This window comes from Cygnus atratus, chromosome Z (assembly GCF_013377495.2).
Source record: "Cygnus atratus isolate AKBS03 ecotype Queensland, Australia chromosome Z, CAtr_DNAZoo_HiC_assembly, whole genome shotgun sequence".
NCBI lineage: Eukaryota > Metazoa > Chordata > Aves > Anseriformes > Anatidae > Cygnus > Cygnus atratus.
In genome coordinates, this window is record NC_066396.1 from 2,740,241 (window position 1) to 2,766,873 (window position 26,633).

General features: G+C 50.6%; 1 protein-coding gene across 26 annotated transcripts in view; it reads right to left on the minus strand.

Annotated features, from left to right (window-relative positions):
• The window catches only part of CTIF (cap binding complex dependent translation initiation factor), a 138,300-nt gene that overhangs the window by 40,900 nt on the left and 70,767 nt on the right, over positions 1–26,633 (minus strand). For all 26 annotated transcript variants that reach the window (XM_050716189.1, XM_050716187.1, XM_050716182.1 and 23 more), the window contains one exon: positions 19,543–19,619. In XM_050716189.1, the coding sequence (XP_050572146.1) occupies positions 19,543–19,619 (77 nt within the window). The remainder of the gene's footprint in view (positions 1–19,542; positions 19,620–26,633) is intronic.

Sequence of the window (26,633 nt, forward strand, 5' to 3'; positions counted from 1 at the left end):
TTTTAATATAAGAAGGGGTAAAGCAAAATGTCTGGAAAGGACCTGGGAGCCAACCTAGCCTCTTCCCACCGCCATAAATTCCTGCAAGAAATGTGTGAAGGGACATTTTTTCTCAAGATAATGATACTATAAACCCAACAGTTTCTGTTTAAGGGCTGTGAAAGAACAAAAAAAAAGAAGTTTAACAGAAAAAAAAAAGACACATCACAGTTAAGTCAACGTGGAATGTGAAAGATATTCAGTTTGGGGCTTTAACAACAAGACAGGGAGAGCAAAAAGCAGCTCTGTTCCCATACAGGATAGCTGAAAGGCAAAATTCACATGGCAAGGGGCACAGCAAACACAAATGCAAACCGAAGCTCTGCAGTCACTGACCACAGGACGGAAAACACCAGAGTTAAACGTGTTAGGAAAAAAATGCTAGAAATAAAAGGCAAAGGAAGGAGAATGGCAAACAAGAAGCAGTGTCCGTGACTTGGCAGCAGGCTCGGGTCTAGACGATAATCCAGCATTCAGGCAAAGACTCGTTTTGTGCTATTATCTTCCCAACACCCCAGTGAAGAAGAAAAGCCAAGAAGAAATAGGACTCTCCGCAGAACAAAAAGCCAAAGGAGGGAGAACGGGGCCCAGATCTCGAAACTCTTTTTTTTTTTGTCTGCAGAGCGTTGCAAGGCCTGGCAGATTGGGACGGCCGGTCCCTGCTTCCAGACGTGGCGGAGGTACTCCCAGGGCTGAGACCCCAGGAAGGGGGATGAGATGGGAGCCCCTCAGCCCGGGTCGCAGTCTGGAGCTCGCTCTGACCTCTTGCTGGGGGTGAAGCTGATGGGAACAAGCTCACGCAGGAGCGCACACACGCAGAGGGTGGCTCGGCTCACTTGGGACAAGCGGCCGCGCTCAGGTAACCGCGCCGTGCGGGAACCCAAAGGCACTTCCAGACCCAGGGCTTTGGGCTTGTGGATGTCCATCACCTGGCTCTGGTCCTCCACCTGCTGCCTGCACAGGGAGCAGCACCAGGAGGCACCAGGGCAAGGAGAAGGGACAAGTGGTGGACGTGAAAATGGGGATCTCCCACCGCTGTGTCCCTCCTGTTCGTTGGGACAGGGGTTCCCAACCTGCGGGCTGAAGATTTGGGGATCCGCGGGTTATTCTGGAGGGTGCGCAGGATGTGCTGGTCCTGGAGACAGCAGCACTCTCAGTGTGGGAAGATGCGTTTCGACACTGGCAGGAGATGCTGGCTGTCCTCCTCACTCAAACCCCTTTGACCTTGCTCTTAACACTGCTGATACAGGGCAGGACCAAACACTGGGGGGGGACCAAGAAGCAATCCTTGAAATGTGGACTCTTGGCTGAGGCCACGGGACAGCCTCTGGTCTGCAGGAACATCCTGTGGAAGTGACTTCCCTGGCAGCAGCTTAAGCACCAGTGACATGGGCCAGCCGTGGGGACAGTGCCGCACTGCTGGCATGAACCACGGCAGAAGGAGCCCTGGCACCTGCACTACTTTCAGGGCAGGTTTGTTCCGAAGTGCTGTATTATGGTAGACGAGCCTTGGTAGAAAACTAACCTCCTCCACCCTACCTCACCCAAACGTTTTGTTAAAATGCCTGGGTGGAGACACAAATCTTCCTGTGATGATGAGCATCAGCCTCTTCCCAAGCAGAGGAACTCCTAAAAACCTAAACAGAACATGAGGCCCCAGGGAAAGCAGACAGGCATCGAGGGACGTGGTCATCCCTTTGCTCTGCAGACAAAAAACCCAGCTGCTGTTGCCCCGCTCACTCCTGTGCTCCACTGTGTGCAGCACTATGGTCTCCTACCTGTTGCCCCTGTTTTGTTTCATGTTGAATTTTCACTTACAATTCTGATTCAGCTCAAAACTCCCACTGAGTTCAGTGGGACTGGGAATTTGGCCATCAGTCAACATGGAAACTAAAGAGACGTTCAGAGTCACAAAGAAACTGCACAAGTACTAAAAATCAAGGGGAGACGATCAGGGTTGCCAAGCTGGAAGCAGGATTGTATCGTTTGTGCTATTGTTTCTCCACTGATTTTTTTTTTAATTAATGAAATGAGATACCTTTCAACAGAATTTAGATCTGACAAATGTTTGCTCTGTTGGAGGAGCCTATGCAAACAAATCTATGGCTTCAGCTGTCTCGGTGATTACCAGCCTACGTGCTCAGAAATACGGGATTCCTGCAAGTTGTACTACATCGCTTGCTCCCAAGGAAAGGGGCTGCAAGGCACAAGGCTGGGGAAAATAACTCCAGACACGTGCACAGCTGTGGTCTAAAACACAGTTGCTCGCTCCCGTCAGCCTTGCTCATATCCCTAGAACTAGACAAGTCCTGCGAGAGCCCCCACCGCTCGTCTGGCATGTCGAAAGCCAGAGGACAACGCGGGGTTACATTCTCCTGGTGGTTGCATGGAGATTTGCTTAGGCAATTCCTGTAAATACCGAGAGGTACGCGGCTCTATCTCAAACGGCACTTCAGAAATTCACCCTGCGGTGCAGAGCACTCCGTGCGGTCAAACAGACTGAGATACTGCCCGCGGGCTCAGGGACTGGATGTTCTGGACATCATGGCTCTTGCCTTTGAAGAAACTGCCTGGACAGCAGGCTATCCCTCAGTCCGAGGCACCTCTCCAGGGGACAGACCCTCCCGGGCATGCTGTGCTCCTTGCAGGGGAGGGACATGGGTTTTGTCCTGCTCTTGTGTAGCGCCTGACAGCCGAGGGGCACGACCAAGGCTGGCCAGCAATTAACAGCTAACACGTACCTACAGACACCTGGGCAAGAAGCTGAGAATGAACTGCAGTGCTGTGGCCAACGCCAAACCTTCCCTTCACCCTTCCGGTGTGTGAATGGGCACGTTCCTCAGTGCGTTTTGAGACAGAGGGTGTATCTCCATCCTTTCTTCTGCACAGTCAGTTTCTTGTTTCTGTACCAGCAGAGGCACCGGAGTGTGATGCTGAGCCTCGGGAGTATCTCATAGTTGGCATTCCTATTGCCACGGCTGCAATTAACCAGGAATTGCCGTTACCCACATCAGCCACAGCACCAGACGAGTCGGCACAGCTCCTGGAGAGGTGCACCAGAAGCCTCCTTTGCAGCAGATTCTCATGTCCCCCCCACGTACTCTTGCAGAGTGGCTGAAGGCCACCACAACCCCTCTACCCCAGCAGTGGTGTGGACTATGGTGAGGTCTCAGACCTCTTGATTATGGGGTGCACCAACCTGCCCTAACCTGCAGCCAGAAACGCCCATTGGCACTGGCTTTGGACACCTACAGGACGTTGTGGCTCAAACTGGAGGGCTTGAAGGATCCCAGGCAGGACCTGGTGGAACGGTACAGCATCTAGAACTGGTCCTGGAGGTCCACCTCTGCACTGGGAGCATACTGGCAATTTTGCTGTTAATCTGATGAGGAAAAAGGTCTGAATTTCTATTTTTGACCCCAACCGCTCCCCAGAAGCATTCTTCACCAGGCCTACTTCCACCAGAGGCCCACTGGCGCTGTATGTGCACGTATAATGATAACTCAGCGTTACGCACTGCTATCGCTCGGTGCAGGGAACTGCTTCCTACCCCTGCTATGACCGAGAGTGGGAAACAATCAAGTAAGCTTGACGGTTCCACACAATTTAATCAAAAACCTCAAAACCCCACAGAAAGCAACAGCCACCAGCTCCAAGCATGAAGAACACAGGACTTCTGTGTGTTTTCCCTTTGGCTTTCTCTCTCAAACTGGTTTCGCTTGGCTCCAGTTTCATTTTTGTTTGCATTTTTCTCGGATGAGAAGGGAACAAGATGTCATGTTCACTTCTGAAAACAAAAATGAAATTACTCACACTTCTTTTATGCCTTTCTGTCACTAAGGCTGAAGTCTATCCCATCACTAGGAACAGCCCAAGTGTCTGGAGGGACACGGCATTTTGGGAGTGCAGAAAATCCACCTGTCAAAATGTGTTGATCAGGTTCTGCAACCATCTTTGGACGTTTGAGCTGTAATGCGTCTTGTAGGTCTCACACGTACGCATCTCTGAAAACATGCGATGAACTCTAGAGGACTAGCACAGCCAACAAAAACAATGTTATGTGGGTAGAGATGTTTTTGATGAGGCTCACAGCAAAAGCATCTGGCTGCTGGGAAGAGCATTACGAAATCTTCAGAGAAGTCCCCTACCTGGGAACAACTCCTCTCTTTGCCACCTTGGTTCTGGGGCACAGCTGCGGCAGACAGCCCTCCCTTGGGCCTGAACATCACGTCTTTCTTTGCTAGATACGATTTTGTTTGGCCTTTACAACAAAAGTAGACACATCATAAAAGGAAAAGGCAGTGTTGGAGGGCTTCAGACGGGGAGCCCATGCAATAATCTCAAAAAATGGTGTAGGAGGCACAGTTCCTCATGGAATGCCCTATCTTCTGCCATGGGATGACGACTGATTTGGCCTTCCCAAACACAGAAATGGACCTGATTCCTCCCTGCACCTTTCTGCAACATCACTTCACACCACTCGGCCCCCATGCTGCTCCCACCACGGTGGTGGACACCCCACCCACAGGGACCAGTCTGCAGGCTGGTGCAGCAGTGACAGTGCTGTTGGGCTGAAAGGACATGGCACGACGACCATCCGAGCAGACTCAGCAAAGCACTGAAGAGCAAACTTGTCTTCTGCTGAAGCCCAAAGAAAGTCCTCCCATGCTGCAGTGCTTGGCCGCACGGGCGGCCTGAGTCAGCTGTTTTCTTCTAAGCTTCATGGAAACGAATCTTCAGGAGGAATTTAAGTAGCTGTTTTGCAACACCAGCTTGGGAAAGACATCCCAAGTACAGATGGCATGTGAGATAGCTCCAAAACAGCTCTTTAAGCGCTTTGCTGGATCTCCCACAAATCATTAGGGACATCCAGACGGAGGCCCTTGTTGCACAGAGCGAGCGACCAGCTAGGAAGACACCCCCCTGACTTCAAGGCTGTCTGCCCAGACTGGTGTAGAAATCACTCCAGTGATTTCATGTAGAAATTGCTCGGAAATGGTTTTCTTCGTAAACTACTTTGCTTGGAATTATGCTTTTGGATTCTTACTGTACTGTAAACATTATAGCAAAAATTACATGAAAACCATAGGAAAGTACAGTGACAAGGGAATTAACCCATTTCACTTGAAGTAGCTTAAAACTGAAATGCACAACCACAGTACGCAACGTTTCCCAAGAATCTGCTGAGTGCAGATACACACGGATCCCAGACTACTGGTAGGAATGTGAGTCGAGTGAATATAGATTCATCTTTTACTGCTTTGCAATAAAAGAGCTTATGTCTCAGACTCCAGGCTCCCTCCTGTAAAAATACACCAAGACTGACCAGTTATCCCGAGATCAGATAATCCTCAGAGATATACAACTTAAACCTGTGCCAAGATGCACGGGCTCCCAGACACAGCCCCGCTCCATCCCTCCGTGGTCCTGTCCCCAAAGACACATCCTAAATAGCACGCCCCAACCCCACCTGCTGCCGTTCTGTTCAGCTGTCTTCCTACAGACCTCTGTGACTCTTTGACCCGCAGCAAGGAAACATCCTAGGTTTTTCCATATCCTATTTATACCAGCGCTTTCTAGTGAAGAAATAAATGTCTTTCCTCTAGAAGCTAAAGCAAGATTTAACATGAACTCCGACAGGATCTCCTAACAGCTGTCCAGACACATGAGCTGACCCGAAGTCCATGGCAAGCAATTACTTCCGACACGGGGATCTGGTAAAACACCACCCCAAGCAACAGAGATGCTTTGGACTTACATGTGCCAGAAATCTTTATCAGGCACTTAACAGATTTCTACAAAAATGACGTGGGTTGCTGTAGCATTTAGTGTGGAGCTTTGGGAGCTAGCATTGATCTGGATATCGACTAATTGTAACCCCGTGACAACCCCAAGGCAGACTTTCCCAAATGGCATGTGTAAATATGTATGTCCCACTGTCAAAAGAAGAGTTTCCTCCTGCTCTCCCCATCCCTGCCTCCTCTCCCATGCTACCACTAATGCTGGTGAGCTGCGCCAGGGAATTTACTTTCCCTTGGATGCGTTTTGCAGTCTGGCCGCTGCCGGGTTTGGACGGGAACACGCGGCCTGGGGTGAGGCACGGAGCTGGGTCACCTTCTGCAGCTCCGGTGTAGCATCGCTGCTGGCCCTGGCTGCTCGGGCACCAGCGACGCCAGCTTGAGATGGGGAACTGGGATGATGCGGAGCACTGGGAACGGACTCCCCTAGCGCAGGGCGCACCAGTGCTTCAAAACCCATCGCAGGGATGCCCAGAACGGACGAGACCTCCGTGGCCCCACGCACTTTTCCTGTGTTAGCCCCAGTGACACACGCAGAGAGGGTGAGCTGGTGCCTGCTGCGGGCAGGCTGAGCAGCCCGGCTGCCCCAGCAAACAGATCGAGCTCCAGGAAGGACGCGAGGGCAGAGCAAAGGCAGTTGTCTGAAGAATCGCCCACCCAACCTCAATGACTGGATGGCCCCACAAAAAAAGCCATGCCACCACAAAAAGGGACAGCGGGGGAAGAGAGCAGAAAGGAACGAGATAAAGCTCCTCTGTCATCAAACCATGACCAGACCGGAGGAAACCCGCTCACATCAGCACAGACATTTGTGTTGCGAAAAAACACTGCTGTGAGAGGTGTTTCCTGCTTTTGCTTTCACTCTGCAGTGACATGTAACAACAAAACTAATTAAAACAGGTCAGTTTAAATGAAAGAAGCCTCTTGTCTACTCATGCCCAGAGGCTGTAAGGCCAAATAAAGACATTATCAGAGAAAGAGTAGATGTTCAGTGCCTTTGTGCCTGTTATCGACCCCAGCACCGTCCTAATCAATCCAGGGACTGTCTTTCTCACAGATGGTCCCTTGGAGACAGACTGCTGTGGCTCTAGCAGGAATAAATGGAAACGAAACAGTTAATAAATATCCAAAAATAGAGTGTAGTTCACTTCTTCTTCTTCTTTTTTTTTTTTTTTTAATATGGAGATGAAAAATCCCTGGGTGATTTACGTGCCAGCAGAGATATTAGCTGCATATAATAGATGCAATATTTTTAATACTAATATTTTGGGCTGAGACAAGAGTGGGAATGGAAAGTATTTCCAGTGCCTTGACTTCTTTATTTTGCAAACATCAGTTGCTAACTGGGGTCAGACAGAAATATTGTTTCTGCAACAAGAGCCCAAACAACTCGAGCTGGCAACTCCTTCACGCACCGTCCCTGCCAGGAGGCCCCGCAGAGCTTCGGCACGGCTCGCAGGGAGGAGGGAAGGGTGGCCAGCGCTCTCCGGCTGCACATTCACGGTCAGGTGAAAACAGAAAACACGTAAAACAGAACCATTTTCAGCCCTGAGGAGCCGCACCAGAAACACTCCACCAAAGAGAAAGCCATTTCAATAGCAGATGGGTTTCCTGGTGCAGGGGAACCTGCTGCTGTATTTCCTTCCCTCGATGCTGGCAGGCTGAACCAGCCTCACGGAGACGGGTACGTTTTTGGGCTGCACAGCACGACATCAGCAGCCTCTAAGGGTGTGCTGATGGGTGCTGGGGGAAGCTGGTGGCCAGGGGTTCACCTCTGCTTGCCCACAGGATGAGGGCTTTCCTGGCCAAACGTAGGTAAGTCACACCATCACCTACACTGACATGACCGGGTGCCTTGGGGCGATGACCCCAGAGCAGGTGCTGCTGAATTTGTTGATGGTCTCACTTTGGAAACTGCAAAGCCCCTTTTGAATGCTGACTCCCACATTGCTGGTACAAGCGGAGAGCAAAGGCAGGCACAGCACTCTGAGGGGCTAACTCTCGTGATAACAAAAGGACGGTTCAGAATAAATGAAAGGAGATGTTTCTACACTCAATACACATTTAAATCGATATAATATACAGTGTATGCACGCTATATGCAGCCAGGCTATAGGTGCTGCGAGCACCAGCAGTTCACACTGGTTCCAAGAGCACACTGACATAAACCCCACAAAGAAAACCCAACAGGAGCTACTGGGCACAAGCGTGGCCTCGCCAGTCCTCCAGCTGCAAATTCCTGGAGAAGGGGAGAGCGCTGCTGGGTGCCAGCCTCGGACGTATGCTGGGCAGGGAGCGGGGTGCTCCGGCGTGACCAAATCCAGCTCCCTTCTGCTCGCACGGACCCCCCTCCGGCTCCAGCCCACTGCCACCTTCGCTCAGCTGATGGCAAACGGGAAAGTGCTGATGTGCAAGGCACGTGCCTGGCCTGTGGCACGCGTCCGAGAAGGCCAGCCGTCTCGGGGCTGGGTGCAGGATTTTCATCGTAATGCACTCTGCGCCTACAGCCAGGAGCGCAGGCAATTACCAGCGCCCGGCTCACGTGCGGCCATTCATTAAGCCGCGGTAACGCAATCACCCAGCTGAGCCCTTTTAGGAACAAACCGCCGAGACAGTATTGCCCTCTGGGGACCTGCAGTTCGGAGAATTAATTTAGTGTAATAACTCACAGCGATGTTGCGGACAATCAAAATGAATGAAACGATGATCTGTCTCCGAATTGCCTGTAACTAACACCTCGGCTGATGCACGGCTCGTCCGCAGCCCCGGCGCGGCCACGCTTCCCGAGGCAGACGTGCAGTTATCGCCGGCTGCTTCCTCGCTACTTCTCTGTGTACGACCTCTGCATCCTGGAGGACCCCTGCCTCGAAGACCCCACACCTCCGAGAGGGTTTCTTCGTGTGGTTCTCCGAGATGTGGGGCTTTGGCCACGCGGCTTCCCCAGCCTGTTCCTGAATTGCCCCTTCAGTGCGGGTGTTCCTGGACACGGGGCCTGTCCTTCCCCGCTGCTTCAAGGTTTCTATATCTTCAGCAGGACAGAGCCTGCTGACTTAACAGCACCCTTAGGTGCTTCTGGCTGCTAGAAGCCTTTTTGCTCTTGCTTGTGTCGTTGCACTCTTAATACTGTGATTTAGCCAGATGCTCGTACCGCCTCCCATCAGTGCAGACAGAGACTTACTTCTGTCCTTAAAAATAAGGAACTGGTCCTAAATTTGCTGAAGAGAAGGGCTGTCCCACAGACCCCCACCACCAGGCTGGCTCAGCTCCTCGGCGTGGGTGGCCGGGACACCCCTCGTGGGCTTGGGATGCTTCCCCTGTGTCCCCAGGGAAGGCCTCTGTGGTGGCTCCGCGTCTCGCCACCGGCTCCCAGGAGGGCACGGAGGAGACAGGAGGGCACGGAGGAGGATGGAAACCTGATTTCCAGACACTGCTTCGGGGGTTCAGCCCCATGTGCTGTTAAGCCTAACTAAATTACACTTGGAAATACTACTGAGAAGGAAAAGGGTGTTTCAACCTTTTCGGCTCCTTCCCTTCCTCTCCCTTTCTCCTGTTCCCAAACTATTTGCAGTAAAAGCACTGCAAATCATTTCGCTCGACGCCGGTTTTCAGCAAGTTCATCTGAAACATTTCGTTTTGTTCCAGCGAGGAACAGTAATTCTGCACTAAAATAATGTCTTGATATTGTTGCTGTCGTTGATAAACATCCTCTCCACTCACTGCAAACCCCTCAATAAATGGCCCTGTAAGAACAAAAGACATTTCTCTATTGTTTTAAGTTCTCTTCCTTTCTGAAAACCTCAATTAAAACAGTGAAAAAGCAAACGCGTCAGTTCTATACTCTGTAATTATGAACTCATTTCTATTCACTCTCCCAGCAGGAGAGATTTGTACTGCTGACCTCTGAGAACGGGTTTTCGGAGGCTTTTCCAAAATCTCCCAGCATTAAAAATGACACGTTAATATCATCTGTAAAACACGTTCACCTTCACATTCACCCAAAATAGCTTGCAATCTTAAAATCCATGGTGAGTGACATTCCTGGGACTATTTTTATTTGTGAAACATGCACTAGCACTGGCCATGAATAGAACAGCATGGGAGCGGCTCTGGAAACAGTGCAACTTTAATGACGGCGTGAAAAGTGCATGGATACGGGCCGGCAGCTTGTTGCAAAGAGTTTTCAAATAAATACCCGGCATGGCACGCTCCTGAGTGATGCTTGGGGCTTTTCTTACCAACCGTATCGATATTCCCAGCACAAAAACTACCTGTCTGGGGAGGATGAGCCATTGCGATCCCAGCCTCCTGCTGATACGGTGCTTGTGAAGACAAGCGTGGAGGTTTTTGCTTGGTAAAATCCCACCGAGAAAACATTTTGTAAGACAAGATGTTAAAACAATGAAGTTATATTTCTATTTCTGAGTAAAAAGTGAAAAATAAGGAGGCTGGACAAGACGGAGAAGCAGCTTTATTTAAGAGATGAAATAGCAGATAAGAGGCTGATGTATGGGAACTCAGAACCAGATAGTCGGGAATGCAGGACAGCAGATTTTCTTGTAAAGTAAGGCAGTATTGTCCTTTAAGCACAAATTAGACAATAGGTTTAATATTCACATGCAGAACTACAAGCCATACTACTCTAGGGTCCATTCCTGACCCTCCCATGATTTCAAGCACACGCCTAGGTGTATGTATTTCTTCTCGACATTTAGGACCAAATCCAAGCACGCATACATTCACACCACAGCTTTGACAGACCTGAGGGTCCAAGAGCTCAATGAGCATTTTCCTAATCCCACCTGACTGCAAGGGTTTGGGGAACTCACACATTGCCTGAAATGCAAGTGCCAGAAGTGTCCCTGCAATGCCTGACCTGAGATGCCACCACCTCGTCGCAGACCATCCCCTGTCTTAGGACACCCCCGATTCATAAACTGTGTGCCCACCCCCAAGTTGCCCACCAGAGGAGAAGAAACACTCAAGAAAACGGCACTCATTGGTAAGAAGAGATTTCCCCTCCATGGGATGGGAGAGGACGGGATGCTCGGTCTCAAGCCTTTGTTCTTGCTGAAGGGAGAACAGAAATCCCCGACCCAGTGCTTCCTCCAGAGTGAGGTGGTTTGGTTCAACTCCTCCCACAGCTCTTTGTTTTTCAGACTTCCTTGGCTCTGGTCAACATGGGAAGGTGAAATAAAGCAAGGAAACCTGTTCTTGCAAGATGGCCAGACTCATTTTTCATTTGCAGGGGTGAGAAGATCTCTCAGCGTGAAGCTCTTCAGGGCTCTCCAGGCCCTTGCCATTGCCACCTTCGGACATTCCCGCTTGGGCCCAGGAGAAGGAGAATCCTCCCTTCTCTCCATGCACGTTTCACAAGGACTGGTGTCTGCCAGCTCCTTGCATGGACTTCATGATATGCTCTGGCATCTAAGATCACAGCTGTGATCACGGAGGTGAATCCCAGGTGTTTTTGGTAAAGGTGGGAACTGAAATGAGGTCTCCCATGTCCTCCGCATTGGACACAAGAGCAATCACTTTCCTAACCTTCTCCCTAGCTGTACTCCCACCATGAGCTCCCGCTCACCATTCCCTAATGCTCTAAAGAACTGGCAACAGCAGAAAAGGACAGAGAGAAGAGCTGTCAGGGTCAACGATTTACTGTCCACCAGCCCAGCCCCTGCTGCCACATGGGAGAAATATACTTAAAAATACTAAGTTTTGACGAAAGCAGGTGTCCCTCCACCTCAGACACCCACTGAAGTTCTCCTGGATTTTTTGCTGGAGCAATTATTTTGCTTCCTAGGAAGTAACATCATAAAACCTTGAGCTTATCCAGCAGGCCACTACATTGCTGTTGAGCTTTCATAACAGTAAAATGTTCTGTCAGTGGCATGTAAGTCGTTCAATCAGCTGCAGAGATGGAGAAAAACAACCTGCAAAAGCCTCCTGATGCCATAAAGTCTACAGGCAGCTTGGCAATTCACGTTTAATTTAGTCTGCAGGACAGGGGTCACGTCAGTCGCCAAGATCATAAAAAAAAAGAGAATAAGAAGTCTTGTGTTGTACAGTTTTTATGTAATGACAAAGCCACTCTCAATAGAGAGGTGGCAACCCTGCAGCTGGGAAACGCACCCGTCTCTCTCCTGCCACTGCCTCCTGGCATTAAAAAGAGGGAACAATGAAAGGAAAGGATTAAATTTGCTTAGATGAGTATCTTTTAACCCTTTTGTACCATGCCTTTAGCTAGGCACACAAGGATGATGGAGTGTATATATGAATCTCCCAGCCCTGCTCATGTCAAGTGTGTCCTCTTGAACTCATACATGTTTTTGTTTTTTTTTTTTACTTTTTAGGCTACTCTTGAGCCCACAGAGCGCTCCAATATTTACAGGAATGCGTTTTCTTCGCATCACGTGAAGTGCAAACCCCTCGTAGTTGTCGTTACCACTGGGGAAGGAGCTGTAGATGTGGCATGGCCTTGCACGGCGCGTTTTCCAGCAGGACTGCAGCCGCACCGTCTGCCTTCGGGGGTGACTCGGGGCTGGGCACACTCTCCTGGCTCGCTCAGCACCTCAGGGCTTAGTGCTGGCCGCAGCAGCAGGAGCAGAGCAGCTGGGTGGAAACCCCCTGCCACCCCATGCAGACCGAGGCACAGGTGACAGTCAAAGCAAACTTCCCGACCAATGCTAAACACCAAGGGCTCCACTCGCTGCTGCTGCTCTGCTGCTTTAAACACACCACTTGGGTGATGGAAAAACCCCTTGCATGCTGCTCTGGGGGCAGTGCTGGGCCAGGCAAGCGGCTCTTAGACGAGCCAGTCCAGAACCGATGCTAGATACAAGCTCAGTTGATCTTCAGATGGCTTCTGCAGAGCTGTGTGACCTTCTGCAGGGACTGCTGCACGGGGATGCTGTTGGACCACCACAGTCCTCCCGCGCGTCCCACTCACCGAACCCAGAGCATGCTGCAAGGGCAGCGAGGGGCTCCCCAGGAGCCAAACCACCTCGAGACCTCAGCTCCAAGAGGTCCCTCTTGATGAGAAGCTGCAGTGCAGCCCCAGCAGCTCCACCCGTGGCTGAGTCACCCGCAGCGGATGCCCGCGGGTCGTCACGAGCCAGCTTTTTGATCACTCAGGGGCCGCTCCTTCAATGGGGAGCCCGGTGAGGTCTTTGTTCTCAGCTCCCTCCTCCTGGGAGAGGGGTGCCAGCGCCGTGACCCCTGGCAGAGCCTTCTCCTTGATGCCTGGAAGGAAGGGCAGCGGGGCCGGGCAATGCCAGCGTGTCTCGCCAGTGTGGCTCTGCCAGGAGGAAGGGGCTCCTGCTTGGCTCCTCCTGATAGCATCTCCATCCTGCTCCATCACTGCCTTGCCCGAGGAGCAGCAGATGGGCTAACTGGGTCCCAGAGACACCCGCTGTTTGTATGAACCTGCCTGGTAGCCTGGTGAGAAGGCAAGGTATTGGGGTAACTAGAAACACGGGAGGACCTTGTGCATTGCAACCCCATCCGGTTCCTTACTCCTGTTACCCCCTTGGTGGCAATCAAGGCAGATCTTAATCTGATTCCCAGTTTTTATTAGATGGCCGCTTGCTTTCCATGGTGATGTGTGTCCTCAGCAGGAACAGCCCTTCTCCCCCTGCGCCATGTACCCCGGGTACCTCGAGAGCACCCACATCCTCTCCAGCCTGCCTGGCAAGGCTGCACAACCAGAGATGTGCGAGGCACCGTTTCCTTCTCCGAGCTTTAAGTCTGTTGTTCGCTTCCCGAGGTGACTCTGATCCTCGTATGAACAAACAACAACAAAAAAACAAGCAGAAAACTTCTGCTTTACCTCTCCTTACCTCAGATCCCCCCTGCTGAAGGCTCCAGCATTGTGCAGCCCTGCTACTCTCATCCCACCGTACCTCCTCCCCACACGGGGAGATTTTGCCCTTGCAGGACTGGGTTGGGCAGAGCTGATTCCTGTAATATTTTATTGCAGGGTAAAGTGGTGGAGTGCCCTTTATGGTGTTTTGAAAGGAAATTGTACAGGAACAATGTCCCGGGCAGTGTGGCTATTGAAAACCCTTCACAAAGGGAGTTTGCCACAAGAGGAAAAGCAGCTTAATCAGTTGAACTAATCACCGTAGGTGGTTGAGAGTCCCTGAGGGTCTGTAAAATCAAATATAATGGGAAAAGAAATATACCACAGCTTGCCTGCGCTCCTCGGTGGAGCCGCCAGCGGATCTGGGACGCTCCCTGCCTGGCCCCGAGCCCGCCGTGACCGTCCTTTGGGCTGTCCCCACGTAGCACCACGCTCACCCCAACACGAGACCCCGTCCGGGGCCACGTGGCCGAGCCCTTGGGATGTCCCTCAGCGAAGTGGTGGCCACGGAGGAGACCCGGCCTGGTGTAATGGGGCTGGGGACCGTGAGCGAAGAGGCAGGGCAGGGGCGCCCGCCCTGCTGCAGTTACCCCAGATGACCCCGTTTTTGGCGTGGGCGCGAGCAGGAGGGGTCAGCGGCGCTTACACAACCCTTGTGCTGCAGGAAGAGGAAACTGTCCCTGACAGCCACCCGCGGCTCTCTGGGGAAGGGAGGATATTTCTGCCTCCCCCAGCTCTGAATCTCATTAAAAACAAAAACAACGACACCAAAAAAAAAAAAAAAAAAGAAGAAGAAAAAAAAAAAAAGAAAAAGAAGCCAGACTGTTTTTTCCTGATCATTTAAGTGGAAAGCCAAGTTAACGGTAGGAAGCAAACTGGGACAGTGCAGGAGAAAACTTGGGGACATTTCTGTAATCCTGTTATCAAAGCAATAGGTATTTGGGGCACGCTGATGGGGAAAGCTCCCACCCCTTCACTTCGTGTATCGTCCAGACGGGGCTGAGCCTCTGCTCCAGCTCCTTACCCACACACAAGGGCTTTCTGAAGGATGGCAGAAATGCTTCTCCATCCGAGAGGAGAAGCCACTCCTGCAGGTGACAGTCCTCCAAGGACTCCAGGGCTGGTCCCTCCAGAGCAGCCCCTCACTGTGGTCATCCCAAAGCCCTGAGACAGTCCCAAGCTGCATATGGAGGAAGCACAAAGGATCCACATTTATATTGAAAATAGGAATTTGGATGCCTTTTGGAAATAGGAGACCGATTAACTCTGAGGCTTTTCCTCCACCCTCTCCAAGCTACGGGGCTGTGTTCCCCTCTGTAATTCTCTCCTGTCCTTCCCTCTAGACCGACCACCAAAAGCCGTGTGAGATACCTGCCAGCATCTATGCACACATGAGGATTTCCTTCCGCTAAGGAAATCAGCCTGATCTGACCTTTGAATTGAACAAGGTGTGAGTGAACCAATATAATTATCATGGTGCAAACTTTTTAAGAGTTCCCCAGCAATCTCTTCCTGGCCCTCAGAACAAATGGTCCCCTTCCTTAGGTGACGCAGAACAATTTCAGCACCAGAAGACCAAGAAGCGGGTACAAACTCACCTGTCTTAACCCTGCTTTGAGAGAAAACCCCAGAAACTCACATATTCCTTGTGTATCCTAACCAGACTGGGCAAGGTTTTGTACCACTCCCTTAACACTGGCCCAGGCAGTGTATCACAGACTTGTGTGAATGAGCCTCAGGGCCATGGTGTTTGGCCAGCTGGACCTCCATCCCCAAACGCAATGTCCTAGGAGGCCACAGAGACTGGAGGAACCCTGTGCAGAGATGGGACGGAGGTGAGGACTCGAGAAACGGGTCCGTTGTGCTCTGTATCCCAGTCCTATGGGACGTCAAACCAAAGTGCCTTTAGTGTTGTCTAGGAAAGGTGGGTCTTGTGGTAGTAAACAGTGGGTTAGCATCTGGGAGAGTAAAACCTCATTGGTACTCAGCACTCGCTCACATGGACATCCACAAAACCTTGTTCCCGCTGTGCTCCTCCAACGATCCCATTAAGCAGTGGTGCCCTCTGTCGCTCCCATCCGACACAGAGGTGACACTTAACGCCTCGTGTGTCCAAACTGATGGAGAAAACACTGGGGGTGGGATTTCTGCCGTGTAAGGTGGGGAGAGCAATACCCGGTCTGCTTCCCTGCTTACAAGCTCCTTGCCACCCCCTGCACGCTTTTACGAGACCTCACGCAATCAAGCCCCGCACCAGATGTGGCTGACTCTGATCGCTGTTACCGAAAATGTGTCAAACAGACCAGAGTCAGTGCTCCTTAACTGGGTAAGTCGAAGCCTGTTTTAACACCTTTAATCCACTCTTTCTATTTTACGCAACAAATGAAGCTTGCATCCCATGGAAAGAGTACTCATGTAACGTGAAAGTGTTGTACATGCAAAAAGAGAGCTGTGGGCTGCACGTGCACAGCCAAGGGCATAAATGCAGCTCTTCCTAAGACTGAGTTAGAAAAGCTTTTTTTTTTTTTAAAAAAAAAATCTAATGGGAATAATCACCTATAATTTTAAATCCTTGTTTTATCAGGAACTCTGCCGACAAAAGGTTTTGGAAAGCTGCACTCAGCTCTTGGGGCAACAGGAGGCACTCACCCAGACAGTGGCACCCGGGACATCCAGATGCGCTGTCCCAGGAGCCACATCGGGCTGTGCACCGTGAAGCCACGGTCCTGGGGAGAACTGGGCAGCAGCAGTGAAGATGTGGAGCCCTGCGGGGCCTTGCTCATCCCCATGGGCTGCCCGGGGCACACAAGGTGCACTGAGGGGACCTGTGGTAGGTGAGGCACATTCCTGCGCCACGCAGTGACAGCATTTCCTGAGGAAAGGTGACGGGAAGGAAGCGGGGACTTGCCCTATTTATAACGTGGCCGGACACGAGCGTCATTTCACATGAGAAACAAAAGGTGCTTCGCTGGCCTCAGGCCTGGCCCCTTCTGAATTTCACTGTCTGTGAACAAGACAATTTCGCTGTCTGTCTCTGTTTTACAGAAACCCATCAGCATCACGCACAAGAACGGGCACGACAAGTTTTTCACAGCTCATCAACGAAGCTCGCAAGCCGGACACGGGCGGCTCTGGCAGAGCAGCCGTGGCTTGGTTTTGCAATTTTGTGTCTCTCCACCTCCAGACGACGTTTAAAACAAAAGCCCGTAGCTCCCAACTGTTTCACTGGCCATAAAACCTCTCCCCCGCCATCCACAGAGCAGAGGGATATTCATACCACCTGTGCAGCTCCACCAGCGATGAAATGAAGCCTTTCTCCAGCAGCACGATGCCTGGGATATTAAGATAATAGCACTGCAATAAAGTGTGAACAGCTTTGTAACCAGTTTGTGCTCCAACACAGTCTGGCATTTAAGCTGCAAAACAGTTTCATTCAGCAGGACTTTTTTTTCCCATTCCCTTTTTTTCCCCTATTTCTACAATGTTTTTCACATAAAATAACCATTCTGAGATCTCACTTACTGCTAGGAATCAGTTTTAAGGAGTGAGTGCTCTCCAGGGGCACCTCAAGCGGCACCAGAAGTTCAGGCAGCCGAAATCCCCTCCTACCCCAACTGCACAAGAGGACCCCAGGTGCTTAACACTGTTCGGTCAAACCCCCCAGCACCAAACCATGTGGGGTGAAGGGGCTGCTGGGGTCCCCTTCTTGCCTTTACAATTTGCCTTTTTGGCTTAAATAATTATTTAAGAGACTGTTGTTTTGCTCCAGCTCCCTCTACCCATGCTTCCTAGCTTTCTGCAGTTAAAATAAGCACACTTTTCTTTCTAAGCTTTGATGGGCAGCACTGCCAAGGATGGCAGTATTTATGGGGGACCTGGGCAGCTCTGTATATTCTCTGCCCTTTCCATCTTATTTCGTTCATGACTACTTCGGGCTGAAGCAGGCCCACATCTCCTCCTGCATTCTGCCATACTGACCCAGATTGAAGGCTTTTAAGCAGATCCTTGGGTTTTGTCCTAATCCATCTCTCCTCCTGGGACATCACCCTGGTCCCCTGCAAACCCTCGCACTCATTTATTCGCTCTGGGCTGTTCCTCACCAGTTTGCATTTTGCAGCACAGTGCACTGCAATGCTATGGTTTGCGTTTTGCAGCCCTGCCAGGTATCAGCGTGGAGCTTCAGGCACGAGACCCCTTTGCTCTGCAGATGTTGTCTCCTGCAGCAGGGAGACCTGAGCTCCTCTGTGGTGGAGAAGGACATGCTTTGAGCTGGCAAGTCAGGCTGGAAGCAGCAAGCCCCAGCCTCTGCTGCCATTTCTAGGGTGCTAGGGGCTCCAGAACAGTGCAGCGATGAAACCAACCCAGCTCCCTCTTGCAACATCAGCAAACTTAAGCTTGGCTTCAATCCCCTTTCTGTGATCACAAGGCTGCAACCCAGCACAAACAAGATTTTTTTTTTCCTAAATCACAAAATTGTCTTTTAAACTGTGTATAGTGAAAAAAGGAGGGAGCCCCAGTGACTGCTGGCCGCAGCCTAGTCTGGCTTTCCTCCTGGCTTGCGACTGCCAGATCACAGCAGCAGCACACCAGTACCGTAAGGGATTACTCAAACTCCCCTCACCTCTGTCACTCGGTTCTATTTATCCCTGCGAGACTGCTTTGCTTAAACTGAAGAAACTGTAAAGCCCTCAGTGGTGACATGAGAGCAAGCAAAACCAGACAGAGGGTGATGATGAAATGCTACGCCATAACCAGATTGCAGAAATGACACATTGAACTGGAAAACAGAGTTTTGCTGGAGCCCCAGGGGATGCACAGGAGGACCCTTTGTAAGACTCACTCACTGCCCACAGACAGTTTCTGGGCTATCTGAGCAAGCTTTTATCAGTTGCTCTGTAAAACTCATGGAAAACAACCCAAGCACAGAGTTAACAGCATCATGGCTCCTTGCAGGCTGTTAGCAAGTTGAGGAGTGATGGCTCTGAGTCATCAGCTTGGAGATTTGGGGACGTATTCTGCCTGCCATTGCAATCTCTGCAAGACTTCCCCCCAAAATGAGGCCCCAACGAGGCATTGCAATTCAGTCTATGATGAACCACTGGCTTCTCCTCCTCCTGTTCAATAACACCAATCCTGCAAACTCCTGGTTTTGGAAATGCTTTACTGCCCTGGCTGTGTTGTCTCTAACACAGCAGAAGAAAAAAGCTGCATGTGCAACTGATTCCCTCACTCCCGGCTTATTTTCACATTTAACCATAGTCACGACTCCTATCAAGGACTCTAGATGCTCTCATATAATTAAATATGCAATTTACACAATTAAATATACAATTTACCCAATTAAATTAACTCAATGGATTGAAACCACCAATGCCACAGGAACTCAGCTGCCTGCCTATTTAGCACATCCCCTCATTCATGTAGAACGGCATCCGAGGCTTGCTGCAAACCCCTCTCAACCCATTTTGCAGCAAACCCTGAAAGTCAGCAAATTTTGCTTTTCAATGGAAAGAGAGGAAGCAAGTTGCAGGGACTCAAAGCCTTTATATATAATGTCTTGCCATCTGCCTCTTCTAATGAAAGTGAAGGGATCTGGCTATGCTGGAATATTTAAGGAGAAGAGGAGGTCTGGAGCAATACAGGACATACCCCAAATTTCAGACAAACTGGAGGGACAGACAGACAGCATTTTCAGGACGTTAGTGCTCCAATAACAGTTTTTGCATTAATTCAATGGTGACAGCCGCTAAACAGCAATATTGTTCAAAGACACTCCATGAGACAGTGGGAGAAGATGTGCAATGAAGAAATGAAGGCTAAAAAAAACATTAAAGAGGTTTCACCTACCTCCGGTCGTTTCTCCTCCTTCTGAAGAGCTTTTTGGTATGTGCGATTTCAGCTTCATGAGGCAATGGATGGTAACCCTGTAACACAGAGGGAAAAGCAACCATCAATTCCAAGATACAGGAGGCATCGATATGTAGGTGCTCAGAGTAAGACAGAGCTGTGTGCCCAGAGTGTGAGGCTAATTCAAGAAAATGTTCCTATCTGCAAATCCTTACAAAACACAAACCAGGACAATACCTCAAACCCGAACAACACTTTCTTCTCCATTTCTACTCTTCCTCTCTCCACTTAGGGTGCCAGGTTACCTGGCTCTGACTTGGGATGTTTGTCTGGTGAGAGGGGTGCTGTATTTACCACCTTGCTATGGACATCAAGGCTTCATTAATATCAGCAAAGGGATTCGAGGCTCCTGGTCAAAAGGCACTACGCAAGTGCAAAGTGTTATTTATTTCCCAGGGACTACGGAGCTGTCATAGCCATAATGATTATTATTTATGTAGCATTGTACTTCCCAGGCTGGCAATAAAAGCCTTGTAAAAGTCAGTCCTTTTATTTCCACAGCGATCTATCTCGCCGTCTGAGCTGGAGCCGCGGCTGGTGAATCAGCCTGTGCGAGGGGCCACGGGGAGCAGTAAGGTAAGGGCAAGGGCTGGGCGGGATCAGTTCTCATAGAGCAGCAGCTTTGTCACATTGGCATGACAACACTGCCTGCAAAAAAAAAAAAAATCCCTCTCCATGCATGGATAGCCTTAAAATTTACAGTTAATTTTAGTAGTGGTTACGGGTACAACAGTATTTTGAGATCCTCTGGTGGAAGATGTAACAGAGGAGAAAGGTTGCTGTGGATGGCAAAAAGTCTGAGACCAGCAGGGCTTATCCTGACCATCCAGCCTGGAGAAAGGCACCCCACACCTACTGCAGCAAACCCACAGCTCCTCCATCTGTGGAGCCTGCCACTCTGGAGACCTTCACCCTTTGAGATTTGAAGCAATGCAGAAGTCACCAAGCCCCTGGGTGAGTCCTGCTGCTGGCTAGCCTGCCCCTATTTCAGCCTTAAGTTGAAGTTGGAACCCTGAAGTTTCAGGGTTGAAGTGTGTTTTTTTGTGAAGGTGGTTTCCCTCCTAACTTTCTTTTTCACTTCTACTCTTCCAGAGAAAATCACCCCACACCGTAAGGAGCTCTCCTCACGCTCCCTGCACCTTGCCACAGCCCAGCCTTGACTAAGGAGAGGTAGGCTGGGGACAGCGAAAGCCGGAGGCCTGCTCTGTCTGGGCTGCGGTGAGATTATCATTTGGTTAACTGGGTTTGACTGGGCTTTTCCTGCAGCCAAACACCTTATAGTTAATTCTGGGTGGCAAAACAGAAGCACAGAGACCTCCCCGAGGAGCCCCCGGCCCCTCTCTGGGCAGCCAGGCACAGACGTGCGGCCTGGCGGGTGGGGGGAGCCGCCGGGGCTCCGCTACGGGCCCAGGGCCTCTGGGCCTGGCCCTGGGCACCACCACAAAGAGCCCGGACACCACTGGAACGAGCCTGGAGATCTTTTATGTCAAGCATCTTGAAATTATACTGAAGCTATTTCATTACTGGGGCCGCAGTCTGAGACCTTCTCACCTATTTGATCACTTCTCGTTCACCGATTGCACAGGAGGAGCTTAGTATCTCTGAGATCTGGTCCTCCGAAAATTCGCTTGCAATTGGCCAGGGGGTACCAAAGCTAATGGTAAAAGGAAGGAAGGGAGCAGACACACGCAGCCCAATCGCATCAGCCGTACTAGTTTAGGAAACGAGGCTAAAATTAGCACAATACTCAGTGAGACTGTTTCCAAATGTTGTACTACCACAGCAGGCTAAAGCTTGGGGTATTTTGAAGAACTTAAGCCGCATCGCAAAAACATGTGCAAATACAATTACCCTGAAAAACGAAACCGTCTCCGCAGAGCACGAGCACCCAAAGTACCGATTTCCTACGAGCGAAGCCTTCATTAAGTGTCGGGAGCTCTAGTCCTGCCCATTCCAACCAGAAACCATAGGCAGAGCCGTGCACGGCTGCGTGGCCTCCTCGCAGCATGCCGCTCCTCCTCCTCAGCCCTCTGGCGTCCAGAGCACAGGGCCCGGGTGTGAGAGATGGGTTAAGGGCACAGGAACATGTCTCCTAACCCAAGGAGCACGTCTGGCTGCTGCCCGTGCCTGAGCAGAACGTGGCGTCCCCACTAGGAGAAGCAAGCATCTCCCTTCTCTGGCCGAGCGGTTCCCTTCCTTAGTCCAAGCCATCAGACAATGTTTTGGAAAAAAAAACGTCACCAGTCCCTACTCTTTGTCTATTTTGGTGCCGAAGCAAAGCTAAATTTGGAAGGGAGAAAAGTCGACTTTTTTTTGTGCAGCAGGCTGATGTAAAAGGAAATATCAGCAACTCCCAAGAAGGGCGGAGTGCCCGGCCAAGTCGAGGGCGCTGGGTGGGTGGGTGCGGGCCAGAGTCCCAAGGGCACAGTAAATGCATTTATGACATGGCTCTTTGATTTGTCTGGAGGCTGTTCCCCACCACAGGTCACGCAGCACGGCGCTGGAAGTGCCTTTAGCAGAGCTGGTTCACTGAGGACAACACGGATCTGAAACACAGCTCTTCCGTTTTTCAGCAGTCTGGCTCTTTATGACGCTGAAATCCCCGAGCAGTACCAAAGGGATATGCTTCACCAGGCAGATGACCACCCTCTGCCCTGCAATGGGTCTACAAGAAGTACACCAGAGGGATGCTCTTCGCTCCTGCCCGAGCCAGTAGACAGCAGTGAGCTGAAGTGCCCACGGATTTCACACACGGGTTTGTGACTTGTCTGTGGGCAGTAAAATCACATTTGGTCTCTCTCCCACAGCGGTTTTATTTTGATATTTATTCACAGGTGGCTTGAGAACATAACAAACAACATTTCAGTGCTGCTGGTTCTGGAAGCGAGAGGTGTGGGAAAAGCAAAGAACAAGGAGTCCATGGTCTTCGGAAGCTCTGCTAACAGAGGTCATTTTCAATCTTGGAGCAAAGCGCTCTGCGGTTTACATGGTGGTAAACTTGGAGCAGAACCTGAGAAGCCCATGGGACTTCTAATGTATGTACGTGTATGTCAAAGTTAAATTACAAACATGCACACTGCTACAAGAAAGGCCAGCAACTCTGTGAGAGACGGACCAGCCTGCTCTCTGGTCAGTCCCCTAGAGATCAGCTCTGATGTGCATATTCTTTTTCAGATGTTTTTTGGAAAGCAGCTCTTGGAGAAGAGGTGGTGGTGTCTGGCAAGCTTAGGTGACTGTCATCTGGCCAGCTAGCAGGCGCCAAGGGAAAGCTGTCCTTTACCTCGACTGCTGCAAGCAGGCAGCAGAGCGGGACACCCCTGCTGGGTGCTGGGAGGGACACAAGGAAGAGGGGCACAGCCAGTGAAATGAGGGGAAATGGGGAGTTTTAGAGCGACCCTTCTCTGGGACAGAGCTTTTGTGCTGTTTTTCTTGTGCCCCCTCTGCACCATCACCAACTGAAGAAGTTTGAGGAAAGCACCAGCTCTGTCTCTTTTTATGGATGGCGGCAAACCCCACCACAAATCACAAGGCCAAGTTTAAGGGCATTCCACAAAGGCTTAGTAAAAATATACGGGCATATTAGAGTCTGGTGTTCATTGTTTTATCTCCATGTTGCTGACGCCTGCCTGATGCAGCCTGACCCTCAGATGCCAAACCTCACCCCACAAAGTGCCCTTCTTCACCGCTACCCACACCATCAGCCTCTGCTGCAGCTGCTGAACAAGATGCTCACAGCCCCGATACAGTCAAGTGTAGGCAAAGGTGACCCAAAAGGGAAACAGCATTGCTGAAACCCAGAGCAAGCAGACTGAGAAAAGCAGTGGGACAGATGGAAACATCCAAGGCTGGGGCAATAGGAGAAATAAAAGAAATGATCTGGCCGTATCGCAGTATCGGTCCACACGAGCTTTATCTCAAAAGCCTTTGTGCCCTCAAGAAACATCTCCACCCCTGCTTATCTTAAGCAAATGGTGGCAGAAGGCCTGAGCTGAACAAACAGGTTGTTAGGCCGCCAGTAGACGCCGCTGGGAGCTTTGCTCCGTTTTATTACACCCAAAGTTCAGGGTGGGATTTATTTTCGGAGGTGGTGGGAAGTGACGGGCAAGGCTGGGTTTATGGCAGCACTGAGGACACTGCCTCTGCAACAGTGGCGACAGAAATCCTGTGGTTGAAGGCAGGGCCAAAAGCTAAACAAATATTGCAGCTCCAGAAATGATCCACAGAAACCAGCCCAGAAACTCATGACATATCCTGATAAGGTTTCCATCCACCTATATGACAGGTTATTCGCTGCAGGCCTGGAAAGCCTGCGACAGAATGGACTTATTTATCTAAATATGTTCAGCCAACGCTGAGCACGTTCAGGGTCAGGCTGCAAGGCATGGACCAGGTGGTGCCTGCATGGGATGAGCAGCATGGGGACATACCCCACCAGAGATATCCCCATCACCTCTGGGGCCAGCATTTCTCAGCACCAGGGGCACTTTGAGCAAAGCCAGCTGCTGGGAGACCACTTGCCAGCACCTCTTCCCCTTCCAGGAATTCCCACAAAAGTGTCCTGCCATCCACTCTCCTCTGACATGAGGGGAATTTTCTACCTCTTGCAAGAAGAGGGCTGTGGCACAACCGAAAGCCTTGACCCGATTTGGAAGCCATGGAAGAATACCAAACAATGGCAGGAAGGGGCCTGTAAATGATTTCCTCTCCGTTAAAATTTAAGTGATAAATCTGTTCCTTCAAATTGCAAACTATTCATTTTTCCTGGAAGGTGCTCGCAATATTAGCTGCTTCTGAATACGGAATCAATCGGTGCTTCTTTTTTTAATCAGGACTCAAAGCCAACTGAATAGAAAGTGCAACGATTTCACACTGTGCTCCAAGCCCAAGGCGAAAGGCGGCTCAGTCGTTACAGCCCTGCGCTGTGGCGGCTCTCCCATCACGCAGCACGCACGGCACAGCACACGTGGCTTCTGGCCACCCCCAAGGATGCTTCTTCAGTCTAAATTCAGCTGTCGGAGCACAGCTCCTTGGGCTTCACCACCACCGAGCCCTGCATCAGCGGCGGAGGAGGGATGCTCCGCAGGGCCTTGGGAATAGGACGTGCTCGCCCGATGAATCATGGCACGGTGCAACACGCCTATCGAATGGGAGGCATAGGAAGTTGTTTCTTGGGAGATGTCCCAGTTTGGAGGATTTCCTGATTAACTGCATCTTTGGGGAGCGTGCCATAAGTGTACATTGCCAGCAAAGGCTGAACGTGGAGCTGCAGCGCGATTCGGTGGCGAGCACCTCGGAGGAGACTCTTATCCCAAAGAAAGGGTGGGGATACAGATGAGCAACGACTGTGATGGCCAACATGATGGCCACAGCTAAACACCACTCCTTCCTTGGTTATGATTAAAAGCACCGGGCCAATTTCCTACAGGGCTCTGCCCTCCCACATTGCCCCAAGGGTGCAAACTCCTGTAATCCCATTTGCTGAGTGTTAACGACAGTTTATATGGCCCCTCTCCCAAAACCGTGGGCGTTTTAATGAATTACAGACTCCACGCACACGCAGTCCCAGATCTGAAGAAGCATCACTTGGACTCGTCTCTTCCCACCACTTTTCCCCAGCATTTGCTATCAGCTCCTGGCAGAGTGGACATCCACTAGGCGGACGATAGCGCAGACCCTGGCATTAAATACTTGGGGGCAGCTTCGTCCCACTGCAACCAGCCCTGGGATAAAACCAAAGACACAGAGAAGGGCAGGAACAGCCCGTTGTCAAGCTGCCCATGTGAGGTGAAGGATGCAAATGCAATTAAAGCGTTAGAATAATTAGGCAAAGTACCCCCAGTGAAATGCACCTTGAACCTTCCTGGGTGCCATCTGCTGATGACTGACAGCAAGTTTTCTGGGCTCTGTTTTAAACGCTCGGCCCTATCGCTCCTGAATTACATATAATTTCCAGAATTATATATAAAAAACGGTGAGAATTATATATAAAAACTTTGAAATTATGCACAAAGTCTCCTCGGAGGAACCGCAGACACATGGTACCCACTGGCACGACCACGCTGGGCAGGGGCAGCAGCAGGAGCTGTGGAGCGAGGTGCACGCTGGAAGCATTGATGCTGGGTGCTCCAGACACACCGACACAGACACACGGTGCCATAGGAAGAGTATAAATAACAGACAAAAGAAATCCCCTTTGTTACCAGAATCCGCAAATCCAGAATCAGTCACAATCTGACTTAGGAAACGGAGTTTTTCCCATGTTAAAGCAAAATGGGAACAATACTTCACGAGTGGAAGTAACTTTAATTGTTTTAACTGATGTTATTTTAGTGTTGTTTAGGTTTATTGTTTATTTGTATGTATTTCCTCTATCCCGGTCATGCTTAAAAACAAACGTTACTGTCAGCAGTAAAGCGTCCCATCTGTAAATAAATGCATTTATCCAGTAAATACAGATACAACCACAGCACAGCTCGGAGTCCTTAGATGCACAATATTTAAATAATCGACATTAGAATAAACAGCGTTGGTGACCTGGGTTTGCTTTCCCCTGGAAAACAGAGCCTCTTTCAGCTATTATCGGGGATAAATGCTGCCCGCATCACGTGGGCCCTGCTATTTGCTTTGTGGTCTGCTCAGCTCACTCCGTGCAAACACTACAGCATCAAATTTGGCACTAACCGATGGTCTCAGGGGTGACGGATTCAACTTGCCCCCATCCTGCTCCCTTCAACGGGGGGTTCACCGCTGGCCGGCAGGCTCCACGTCGCGCTGGGTGACGGGCACAAAGCTGCTCTGCTGCAGGCTGGAGAGCTCAGGGCACAGACTGGCTCCCGGCTCGCCCAGGCTTACCCTGAGAAAGGGCCGTGCTGCTTGGAAAAGCCTTTCCTACACTTTGCTTGGTGCTGCTAATTTGGGGGTGAGGGAGGAATTGCTCGAGCTGGGACTTACAGTGTTGTGGTGTTGCTATGGGGATATTTGTAACTTCAGCTATTTCGGTCCCTCTGGGACCATGCATTTCTTTGAAGTAC